At 36.1% G+C, this 11,593-nt stretch overlaps 2 protein-coding genes and 2 non-coding genes across 4 annotated transcripts in view; 3 read left to right on the top strand and 1 right to left on the bottom strand.

Moving 5' to 3' along the window:
* Positions 1 to 190: 190 nt before the first annotated feature.
* CBG26068 lies at positions 191 to 4,425 on the top strand (the record flags this gene model as incomplete). The annotated part of the gene is made up of 7 exons (XM_045244594.1): positions 191 to 245; positions 287 to 382; positions 424 to 492; positions 534 to 740; positions 3,328 to 3,405; positions 3,464 to 3,813; positions 4,222 to 4,425. The coding sequence occupies 7 exons, from the start codon at positions 191 to 193 to the stop codon at positions 4,423 to 4,425; spliced, it is 1,059 nt and encodes a 352-aa protein (XP_045100389.1).
* Positions 4,426 to 4,648: 223 nt separating this feature from the next.
* CBG28828 lies at positions 4,649 to 4,720 on the top strand. Its single transcript has one exon. It is a non-coding gene (tRNA).
* Positions 4,721 to 5,949: 1,229 nt separating this feature from the next.
* CBG28201 lies at positions 5,950 to 6,021 on the bottom strand. The gene has a single exon. It is a non-coding gene (tRNA).
* Positions 6,022 to 6,978: 957 nt separating this feature from the next.
* The window catches only part of Cbr-srh-79, a gene marked incomplete at both ends in the record, with an annotated part of 5,705 nt that continues 1,090 nt past the window's right edge, over positions 6,979 to 11,593 (top strand). The window contains 5 exons of the mRNA XM_002642726.2: positions 6,979 to 7,046; positions 7,205 to 7,554; positions 8,724 to 8,937; positions 10,433 to 10,578; positions 10,641 to 10,867. Coding sequence (XP_002642772.2) covers positions 6,979 to 7,046; positions 7,205 to 7,554; positions 8,724 to 8,937; positions 10,433 to 10,578; positions 10,641 to 10,867 — 1,005 coding nt within the window. The remainder of the gene's footprint in view (positions 7,047 to 7,204; positions 7,555 to 8,723; positions 8,938 to 10,432; positions 10,579 to 10,640; positions 10,868 to 11,593) is intronic.

The raw sequence follows: 11,593 nt of genomic DNA, 5'->3' as shown, positions 1-11,593 counted from the left end.
TCCTTCTTCCGCCTGGTGTCTCGCCGGCCGAAACTTCAAATCGACGTATGTCAGCTCACAGAGCAGCTAGGAACTAGGTTTTTTTGTTAGAAATGTGTAACAAAGTTTGTAAATTCATACCAGTTCAGAAATTTCAGTTCATGGCTTGCCACAGCTGGTTGGCGTACCCTACAGTAACGCTCACTCAATCATGTATGTGCCACTTGCAGAAGACAGAGAGCGCTCAGCTGCTCAGAAGCTACCAAGTAAAGTTCCTTAATTTTTAGGGTAAAAAATTTCAATTCAGGAAAGAAATTGAAGCCTCAAGCTGTCCCTCAACCTTCACTATTCCATAATGGGTCTCTGGATGGTAGTGGACCGCTGAAGGCAATAATTCAGCATGGTTGGTGCCTAATTAATTGGCTAATTATCTAAATTTTTCAGTTCATCCAACGCTCCCGTCACCCCAATTGAATTCGCAGCATTTTAATCATCCAGGAATCAATTTTCAAGGTAAGGCCACGACTTGGGCAACTTGCCCATGCTATTTCCAGACGAACGTCTCAGCCAAGAGACACCTCTCAATGTGTCCCACAAGTTTCTCAATAATCAGTATCAACAGCATTTTGGCTATTTCATGAATCAGAATCCATGTCCTACTGGCTCTTCAGAACTTCAAATCCCAAAAACCCAAAGTTTCAATCAAGTGGATCTCCAAAATGTGAATGGGCATATTCAGAATTCGTTCCAATATGATCATAGTAAGTTCAAAAATTTTCCTTTTTTTTTCTTCAAAAAGTTTTTTAGGAGATCTCATTCAGCGAGTTCTTCAAGAACGTTTAGAGAAAGAAGGACATATGCTAGTGTCAAATGAAGAAACTGTTCAAACAGAACACGGCAAGTTAATTTGGTGCCTAGTTGTGCCATGTCACAAACCGAAATTTCATGAATTTTTAACGAAAATAAATCTTTAAACTTTTCACACATTTCTATCAAAAAATCAAGTTCCTAGCTGCTCTGGGAGCCGAGATACACCAATTTGAAGTTTTGGAAAGCGAGTCAGCAGGCGGAAAAGAGAGGGCGCAGACACTCTGGCTGTCTGCGCCCTCCTCCATTTGCACGCTGTCTTGCCGCGAACTTCAAGAGGCTGTAACTCAACCAAAAATTAAGCTAGAATGCTGAAATTTTTTGAGCTCACTAAACAAATATTGCGCTTTTAGAAAATCAAACTAAAATCAAGATTTTTTTTTTGAGATTTTTGTGTTAGAACACTACCACATGCTGTCATTTTGGGCACTTTTTTTAAAATAAGATAAATTTCTAAACTTTTTAACACAATTCCTTGGAAAAAATCAAGTTCCAAGCTGCTCTGGGAACCGAGAGCAAAGTTTTGGCGGCGAGACAGCAGGTGGAAACAGGAGGGCGCAGACACTCTAGCTGTCTGCGCTCTCCTCCCTCTGCATGCTGTCTCGTCGGTCAATGCTTCAAAAGGCTGTAACTCGGCTGAAAATCTATCTAGAACGCTGAAATTTTTTGAGCTCACTAAACAAAATATGTGCTTTTAGAAAATTAAAAAAAATAAAATTTTTCGTAAGCAGCGATCAAGGAGGAGGGCTCAGAGAAGCTAGGGTGGCGGCTTCCTTACGGGAAGTGTTTTCAGAGGGGCGTTGAGAATTTTCTAAAAATTTCAGTACTGATGGTTTGAGATATCCGGAACACGATGACGAAAAAATCTAGGTCATAGTATCATCAACAAGCTAAAAATCTTCGTCTGAAAATTTTTGGTCGATTTCGCCCTCTCCCTCACTCCACTACGCCCCTCTCTCCTATACGCACTCCCCGCCAGAGGAAAATATCGGCTGTGTGGTGTTGTGGTAAGAGGGAGACTCATTAGGATTGACTATGGTGGTTCGAACCCCACTGTGGTAAATCTTTTTTTTGTTTTTTTCGAGACGAATTTTCGATATCCATTTTGGTCCCCTGAATAACAAATTATACTTATTTCATGAATTCCCGACGTTTTCAAAGTGAAAAAGAAGGCGTTTGAAATTTTGAAGAAATTTTGAAATATTGTTTTTTTCGACTTGCCCTATCGCCCAAAAGCAAAACTTTCGACTCTCGGAATTGCTCCGTCTTGCTTTTTTTTTGAGTGGATTACCACCAAATCTATCACCCACATGATCTTTACATATTTCTGTGTATCCGTGCGATTTTGAGAAATATTTGAGAAGTTACAGTTTTTCAAATTTCTTGCAATTATCAGATTTTGGTGAATTATCAGGGCTCACAGACGAAATCGCGCTGCCAAATTCTGTGAAAATGATGTTTCCATCATTTCTGAGTGTTTGAAAGACTTTTTTGCACTTTCAAAAAATTTCTCAAAAAATCACTTGTAAAGTGTGGGGTACCCCATGATGATTTTTTTGAAAAAAAAAAATTTTTTTTAATTGTACAAAAATATTTCAGATGATAGAGAAATGATCAAAAAAGAGTTTCCCGCTTGAAAAAATCCTGGAAAAAGAGTTTTAAAGGTGGAGAGATAGGAGATTTTTCGTAGTTTTTTTGTAGCTAGAGTATGCATTCTACCGTGACGGTGTACAACGCTTAATGTCACTCTGCGTACAGCTGTCGTCCTCGCCTTTATGTATGCAATCGGGCGTGCCCTTTCTCTTTGCCCGCGTGGCTCAGTCGTTAGCGGCGCCGCACCCTCAATCATCGCCCTCACAAGTTCAACTCCTCGAGGGGCATCTTTGAACGGAATTTCGAGAACATTATTTTTTTCATGTCCCCCCACCTTTAAAGCTCGAAAAATGCACGTTTTTGGTCAAAATTTAGTACTGAAAACACTTTGAAAGCCCATATTTTTGTTCCTATTAGGGTTATGACCGAGATATTGCTGAAATCGTATTCAGCATGCTCGAAAGTACCTTTGTACAAATTTTGAGCTAATTCTCAACGCCCCTCTGAAAACACTTCCCTTGTTAGCTATTAACTTTATAACCTTAATTATCTCGGTTCCTGTAAAAGATATCAAAAAGTTGTTAATTGATAAAATGTTCATCGTAATATTTTACACATTTTGCTAGTTAATAAATTTTTGATAGCTTTATTGGTCAACGAGATAGCAGCGCTCAAGGAGGAGAGCGCAGAGAAGCTAGAGGCTCCTTTGGCTCTCAACGTTGACCTAATATATCTCGGTGCATGTAAAAGATATCAAAAATCTGTTGACCAATAAAATGTGTAAAATTTCATGATAAACATTTTAACAGTAAACAACTTTTTGATATCATTCATTGGAAGCAAGATATTTGAGCTGATATCACAGGCATTTAATCTAACAGTTTTCAGAAGAACCAGCTGAGCAATTAGTTCAAAATCCCGCGTATTCTGATCAGCAAATTCAATTCAATAATCGTATTAATCAAAGTAAGTGTTTTTATTTTGAAAAACGGAAATTTGGCGCCAAAACCATGTACTCTTCTAGATTTCAATGCCCCATTGCCTGCCCCACTAGTTTCTACAGCTCCAACTCCGATACTTGCTCCACCATTGGCTCCAATGCAATCTCCCCAACTTGCTCAATTTCTTCCAAAACCGTATCTTCCTCCTCCATACCCAAACCTAAAAATTGATGCTCAAGAAGACCCAGACGTCCAAATCGTGGACATCAAACCATCTACCCATGAGCTTCAAGGGCTACGGGACCTGAAAAAGAAGGAAATAATTTTGGAGCCACGCTCATCGATTGTCTTTTGTGCTCCATTTGATTTGAATCCAGTTGGACGGTTCAGAATCAGAAATTTGTTTTGGGCAAGAGTTGCGTACAAGATTGAAGTGGATGGAAATCCGGAGCACTTGAAAATTGGGGTGAGTTTAGCTTGGTTACTGTAAGAGATATCAAAAAGTAGTCTACTGATAAAATGTGTAAAATTTAATGCTAAACATTTCATCAGTTTATAACGTTTTGATAACGTGTACAGGAACCGAAATAATTAGGGTCAAAGAAGCGGGGACGCGCTTGGACTTTAAATTCAAAGAAGCGGTATAGTTCAAAAGACGATAGGTAGCGCGCTTAAACTTTGACTTAATTTATCTCGGCTCCTTTAAACGATATGAAAAATTTGTCAACTATTAGCATGTACACCATAAAATTTTACACAATTTATTAAATAGCATCTTTTCGATATCTTTATCTCTAGCCAAGATAATTAGGCTCGAATAAGAAAAACAAATAAATTCCAGGACACAATTGGAACCATCAATGCAAAAAGCAATAAGATCATCGAAATCAGTTGTGAAGGATTTCAATATAAGCCAGACGCAAAAGACAGAATTCGAATTTCCCTGACGAATGCTCCAGAAGAAGATGGGAATCTGACGAAAGAATATTTTGATGGAGATGTCACAATTATGAAGAAATCGATGTTTGTAGAGTATCGCGACTGAAATTTATTACAGTTTTTGATCCTAAAATTCTCAATTTTTTAATAATCTTAAATTTTCGATCAATCTTAATATGCTATCTCATTTCTTAACCCTTTAGAATCTTTTAGAAATCCAAAATTCAAAATCCCAAATTTCAATTTCCCCTCTCCCCTCCACCTCCCCCTCTCCTTGCTCCACTTTCCTCTCCCGCCTATACGCCCTCCCCACTCCCCCCTCTCGCCGCTCCCATGTGGTCTAGTGGTTAGGATTCGTGGTTTTCACCCACGCGGCCCGGGTTCGATTCCCGGCATGGGAAGTTTCTTTTTTTTTCTTTTTTGAACTATATGATAAAATCAGATGAAGATCTAGAGCAAAGATAACAGTTTGTATATATAAGGATAGGTTTCAAAAGGAAGTTAATCAGTGTTTTCAAAATAGTTCACTAGGGAAGGCCCGAACTCGGGTGTGGCGATGCGGGTGGTGGCCTATATCATCTGAAAGCTGACATTTTTTTGATTCCAAATCTGTTTTCAAAAAGTACATTGTCGCGGTAGTTTCGAGAGAATCAGGTCAAAAGTTTCGAAAAATGACGTGAATTTTCAATAAAATTTTCCTTCCTCACGTATATAAGTTTTGAAGCGTTGAAAGAATGTGGAAGCGTGGTCGAATGGTTAGTGAGGACGAATATCAAGTGATGACTCTCTGGTTCGACTCTCTCGAGCTGCTAAACTTTTTTTGAATTTTTTCTTTGAATTTTTCAGAATTGATTTTTTTTTTTCGAAAAAAAGAGGAAATCATGTCAGATTGTAGACAAGCAATCAAAATACCATAAACATTGGAAAATCCCCAAATAATGAAAAAACTGATTTTAGTTCTGTAATCAGCGTGCCCAATAGTATCAATGACAATAGTTTGAGCAAAATCAAAAACATACGGTTTGCCTAGAATCTTCAATGGATCACAATCCTTTGAAAATTGTGGAAAAATGGATGAAAACAAAAATTTCGAAAATAACAGGAAAACAGTTAAAATCAAAATTGAAAGCAATTCCAAGTATATGGAATCATATAGGATCACCAAGAAGTCAGATACAGTCACCAGGAAAAAACGAAGAAAAAAGTTCGAAAAAAGTTAAGCAGCTCGAGGGAGTCGAACCAGAGAGTCATCACTTGATATTCCTTCTCACTAACCATTCGACCACGCTTCCACATTCTTTCAACGCTTCAAAACTTATATACGTGAGGAAGGAAAATGAGATGAAAAATCCACGTCATTTTTCGAAACTTTTGACCTGATTCTCTCGAAAACTACCGCGACAAAGCACTTTTTGAAAACAGATTTGGAATCAGGAAATTTTCAGCTTTTAGATGATATAGGTCACCACTCGTATCGCCACACCCGAGTTGGGGCCTTCCCTAGTGAACTATTTTGAAAACACTGATTAACTTCCTTTTGAAACCCATCCTTAGATTTACACACTGTTATCTTTGCTCCAGATCTTTATCTGATTTTATCATATAGTTCAAAAAAGAAAAAAAAAGAAACTTCCCATGCCGGGAATCGAACCCGGGCCGCGTGGGTGAAAACCACGAATCCTAACCACTAGACCACATGGGAGCGGCAGGAGAGGGAGTGGGGAGGGCGTAGAAGAGGGGAGGAAAACAGGGAGAGGAGAGGGGAGAGGACATTTTTTAAAAAAGATTTGGAATCAAGAACATGTCAGCTTTCAGATGATATAGGTCACCACCCGTATCGCCACACCCGAGTTGGGGCCTTCCCTAGTCAGACTAGAAATGTTCCACAAAACGATTGGCTCTTTTTGGCTCTTGCATTGATCGCTGTGGCTTTTGGAGAAGATTATGAACCAGAGCCAGAACCAGAACCAAAAGTAGAACCAAAATAGGAAAAACCCGAAAAACCCATGTTAGACCCTTCAATGGAAAACTGAAAGTACATTTGGCGGCGAAACAACAACAGGGCCTTCCCGCGGAGACTTCCGAACAACCCCCGTCGAAGGTTCAGCCACTTTTATGAGATATGGAATTTGTACGGTTCTTGTAAATTGATCTCGAAAACTTTCATCATATTTTAGTCTTATTTTTGGCGAGACGTTTCCAGGAAATTCTAGTACCGTAACCCTAAATTTTAAATTTCCAGGTGCCTCATTTGTCGTTCTGGCTGCTCTCTGATCCTGTCCAATGGGACTACACGGCCACACATGATTGATAGAATCCATACTTCATACTTGACATAATGAATAAAGATTTTGATTATGTTAAATTTTGTGTTTATATTCTTCTTTTGAACTAATCTTGCCTGAATTATCCTGTAAATTTGATTTTAAGGGATGTGGATCGGCCTTTGGGAACCTCTAGAAGGAAGTTCTTGAATGTTTTCAGCTAAAATTTGAAGCTCTAGGTCATTTTCATCAACATCACAGAAATTACGCGAAAAAAGAAGCTTTTCTCAAATAAAAAGTTAATTGATCTGACAATGACATCTGGGGAAGTGGTCTAGGGTATCTGGGATATGAAGTCAAGAAATTGTGAGTTCGTTGAGTTCTCGAATCTTCCAATGATCCGCCCAACGTCCGTTTTTGTCTTCCTGGCTCTTGGTTCTCTCCTCACTTCCACCATAAATGGGTTTGTAATTTACAGTGTTTCTTGTTTCCTTGGAATTTCTGAAAATCCGAGGGTTCCCTGAATTCCGAACTTTTGAAGATGGATTCTTCTAAAAATTTAAAATTTATCAACAAGCTAATCTACTAGGAGTTGAGAACATTGAGAACTTTTTTTTAAAGATTCTGGATTCCCCATCCACCGGTACCAGCGGTCCCTGTAGGAATAGTGCCACGGAAACCATTTCCACCTCTCGGCAGTTCTCCTGTTAGACCCCCACCGTGTCCTCCTGGTTATCGACCGGTTCGAGTACCGAATAAGGTTCAAGTACCAAATAATGAAGTGATAAAATATATAATCGCTCCAAACCCACTATTGAAAATGACCGAATTATTGAATACTATAACTTGTCTACCTCCACTTACAACTCCAGCAACTCCAACACCACCGCCACCGCCACCATCAACGGAAAAACCAGTAGAAACTACTGAAATCAATTCTGCCAATTTCAATTTTATGTACTTTGGAATTGGTGAGTTTGAAAAAAAAGAGATCAAGAAATGTTGATTAATAAATTGTATAAAATTTTATGATCAAACATTCGTCAGTTTATCTCTTTTCGGTATCTTTGTTCCTAGCCGAGATAATTAGAGTCGAAGGTTCATTAACTTTGACCCTAATTATCTCGGCTACTAATTAAGATATTAAAATTTTTTCAATTATCAAAATGTGTAGAATTTTATGATGAACATTTTATTAGTGGACCACTTTTTGATATCTTTCACTAGACACGAGAAAAGACGGATACTAAAAAAACATTGATTTTTCAGGAGCTCTATTGGTCATTCTGTCTGCTCTCTGAGCTCTTCCTTGGCTCTTCTACTTGATTCTTTTTTTTTTCATTTTTATTTTTTTAAATAAATAAATTTTATATTATCTTTTGATCTTAAAAAAGTCTCGATCGCAGACGACTAGTACCGATTGACCTATAAATTAAATACGATTTTAGAAAAATTGAAATATCTCGAAAACCAAAAAAGTTACAAAACTTTTGTCAAGTGCAAAAATAAAGCCGATATAATTTTACACAAATTTGTAGTTTACAAATTTTTCTTAGCTTTAATGGATCGGGAGATATAAGGAGTCAAAGACAGAGGAGCAAAACAAGCTACACGGTCACAAGTGTTTTTTAAAAAACTGTTTTTCCCAGAGATTTTCGATCTCTTAGCTTCTGATTTAATTGGTCAATTAACTCTTGTTTTTTTTTTGACTTTTAGCTCTGATTCATTGTTTGAACTTGAATTTTTTCAAAAAAAAAAGGAAATTTGATTTTCAATTTTTTTTTGCAAACTTTTTTTTTCCGAAATTCGCAAAATTGGAAAATTCTAGAAGAACGTTTCTTATCTGAAAATTTGGATTAAAAAGTCCAAAATTTGCACCTGCTCTCATCTTTGAACTTTATAATTTATTATTTTCTGAAAAAAAAATTCAGAAAAAAAAACACTTTTTGTCTCTAGAATTTTCTAAATTCAATTAGGTACTCTGAAAAATTAAATTCACCTAAATTAATTCGAAATTTATGACATTTGCATTAGGACAGAAAAAGTGATGTCTGACAAAATCTTTCTAGTTTATTTTCAGAAAAAAAATATTTCCAATTTTTTTTCAATTTTTTTTTCAAATTCAGATTCTAAATTCCAGAAACAATGTCCATCCACGACTACTACACTACAAACTACACAAAATGCCAGAAATGCGATAACTTTCTGTGTACATGGCAAGGATTAGCATTCACTTCGCATTCGATTACTGTAGTTGTGCTACCGTTTCATCTACTCGGTGGTTACTGTATTCTGTTCAAGACCCCGGTTTATATGACTTTTTATCGATGGCCACTGTTCAATTTGCATTTTTGGTGGGTTTTGAAAAAAGTTTTTAAATTTGGAAAAAAATTAATTTTCAAAAAAAAGTTGTTTTACAAAAACGTTCATAACTTTTTTCAAAATCAATATTTTTCAAAAATCCAAAAAGTAATATGTAGGACTTGAAATTTCCTAAAAAATAATATAAAATTCAATTACGCGCCAATTGCGCTCTACCGCACAGAAAACACTGAACAAGAGAGTCCGGGAATGCAGCTTCTACTGGCAACAAGCCTTGAGTTTAGGATCACAACTTTCTTCAAAACCGATATTTTTGAAAAATTCAAAAAAGATAATGTAGACCTTGGATAGTTCTACAAAATATTATACAATTTAGTTATTTGCCTAATGCGCTCTACCGCACAGAAGACACTGAACAAAAGAGTCAGGGAAGGCAGCTTCTCCAGACGACAAGGATTGCGTTTGGTAATTTCATCATAACTCCATGAATTTTGTTTCAATTGTTTTGAAAGTTATATTTTTGAAATCAGCGTAAAAATTTGCTTAAAATTAGTATAAAGATGGCTAAATCTGAGAAAATTAAAAATTTGAGAAATTGAAAAAAAATATTTTTTTTTGGAAAAAAAAGTTGTTTTACAAAAATGCTTATAAATTTCTTCATAATCAATTTTCTTCAAAAATTCAAAAAGTATAATGTAGACTTTGAAAATTGCTTAAAAATGATATAAAATGCAGTCAGTTACCAAATGCGCTCCACCACACAGAAGACGCTAAACAGGAGATTCGGCGAATACAGCTTCTCCTGACGACAAGGCTTGCGTTTAGGATCATAACTTCCTTTAAAACCAATATTTTTTAAAAATTCAAAAAGCTAAATGTAGGACTTGAAAAGTTCTACAAGATCATATGTAAATCAATTACCTATCAAACGCACTCTACCGCACAGAAAACACAAAAGATGGCTAAATAAGCCTAAATTCCAAAAATTCTAAAAATTGAAAAAAAATGTTTTTATTGTTTTACAAAAAAACGTATAACTTTCTTCAAACTCAACATTTTCATAAAATTAAAATAGGATACTGTAGACCTTGAAAAGTTCTACAAAATATCATTTAACTCAGTTATTTGTCTAATGCGCTCTACCGCACAGGAGACACTCAACTGGAAGCTTAAGAAGAAATCTTATCCAGCCGACAAGGCTTACGCTTAGACTCATAACTTTCTTCAAAATTGATATTTTTCAAAAATTCAACTTGTTAAATGTAGGTGATCAAAATTTCTTCAAACCCATACACAATTCAATTGCCTGTCAAACGCGCTCTACCGCACAGGAAATACCAAACAGGAAGGTCGGGAAGACAGCTTCTCCTGACGACAAGACTTGAGTTTATGGTCATAACTTCCTTCAAAATCAATATTTTTCCGAAATTCAAATTGCGAAATGTAGATATTTAAGATGTATTACTCATTCTGCAAAAATCAATAATTCTTACTGTTCCAAAAATTCAATGGTCCCCATTTTTCCAGGTCCAGCCTTGTGGATATCCTTCTCTCCGTCCTTATCACCCCATATCTCATTTTTCCAGCTGTTGCTGGATTTCCAGTAGGATTATTACATTTCCTAAATGTCCCCGTTCCCGTACAGATTTGGTTAGGTATTATGAGTATTTATGGTAAGTTTTAAATTTTTTTTAGTTTTTAAAATCCTAAAATTCTGAAATTTTGACTTTTTCAGTAATGATAATGTCGATGACAATTCTATTGGAAAATCGACACAATTCAATTCCATCGAATCGATTTCGAATTTCTCGAAAATGTACAAAAGTCCTTTATTATTCGTTTCGAATAATTTTGGCATTTTTTTATTCGCTAGCAATTTTTTTATTTATTCCGGAAGATCAAAAAATGGCAATGATGGAGATATTAAAAGATATTCCATGTCCCACATCGGACTTTTTTAAGGTATCGATTTATTGATTCTATGATCTAAATTTGAGGAAAAAACATTTCAAAGTTTTGAATTTTTGAAAAAAAATCAGTTTTTCGAAAATTTTCAAAAAAGTTGTTTCACAAAAAAGCTCATAACTTTTTTCAATATAGATATTTTTTGAAAATTCAAAACGTAAAATGTAGACCTTAGAAAGTTCTACAAAACTGTATAAAAATGAATTACTTGCCAAATGCGCTCTACCGTACAGAAACCGCCAAACAGGAGGGGTCGGGGAAGGCAGCTTCTACTGATTACTAGGCTTGCTTTAAAAGCTCATAACTTTTTTCAAAATCAAAAATTTTCAAAAATTCGAAAAGTAATATGTAGGACTTGAACTTTTCTATAAAATATTATAAAATTCAACTACGTGCCAAATGCGCTCCACCGCACAGAAAAAGCCAAAGAAGGGTGTCGGGGGAAGGCAGCTTCTACAGATGGCTAGGCTTGCTTTAAAAGTTCATAACTTCTTTCAAACTCAGAATTTCTTTAAAATTCAAAGAGTTTAACGTAGGACGTGAAAAGTTCTACAAAATGATAAAACAATTCATATATTTGCAATATGCGCTCTACCGCACAGAAGACGCCAAACAGGGGAGTCAGGGAAAGGCAGGTTCTCCTGACGACTAGGCTTGCTTTTGTTAATCCTATCATAATTTCAACAGTTTTTATTCAATTTTAATGAAAAATATATTTTTGAA

Source organism: Caenorhabditis briggsae (assembly GCF_000004555.2).
Source record: "Caenorhabditis briggsae complete genome, chrIII, whole genome shotgun sequence".
In the NCBI taxonomy this organism is placed as follows: Eukaryota; Metazoa; Nematoda; class Chromadorea; order Rhabditida; family Rhabditidae; genus Caenorhabditis; species Caenorhabditis briggsae.
Note: the sequence above shows the minus strand (reverse complement) of the source record. Positions and strands in the feature narration are given on the sequence as shown.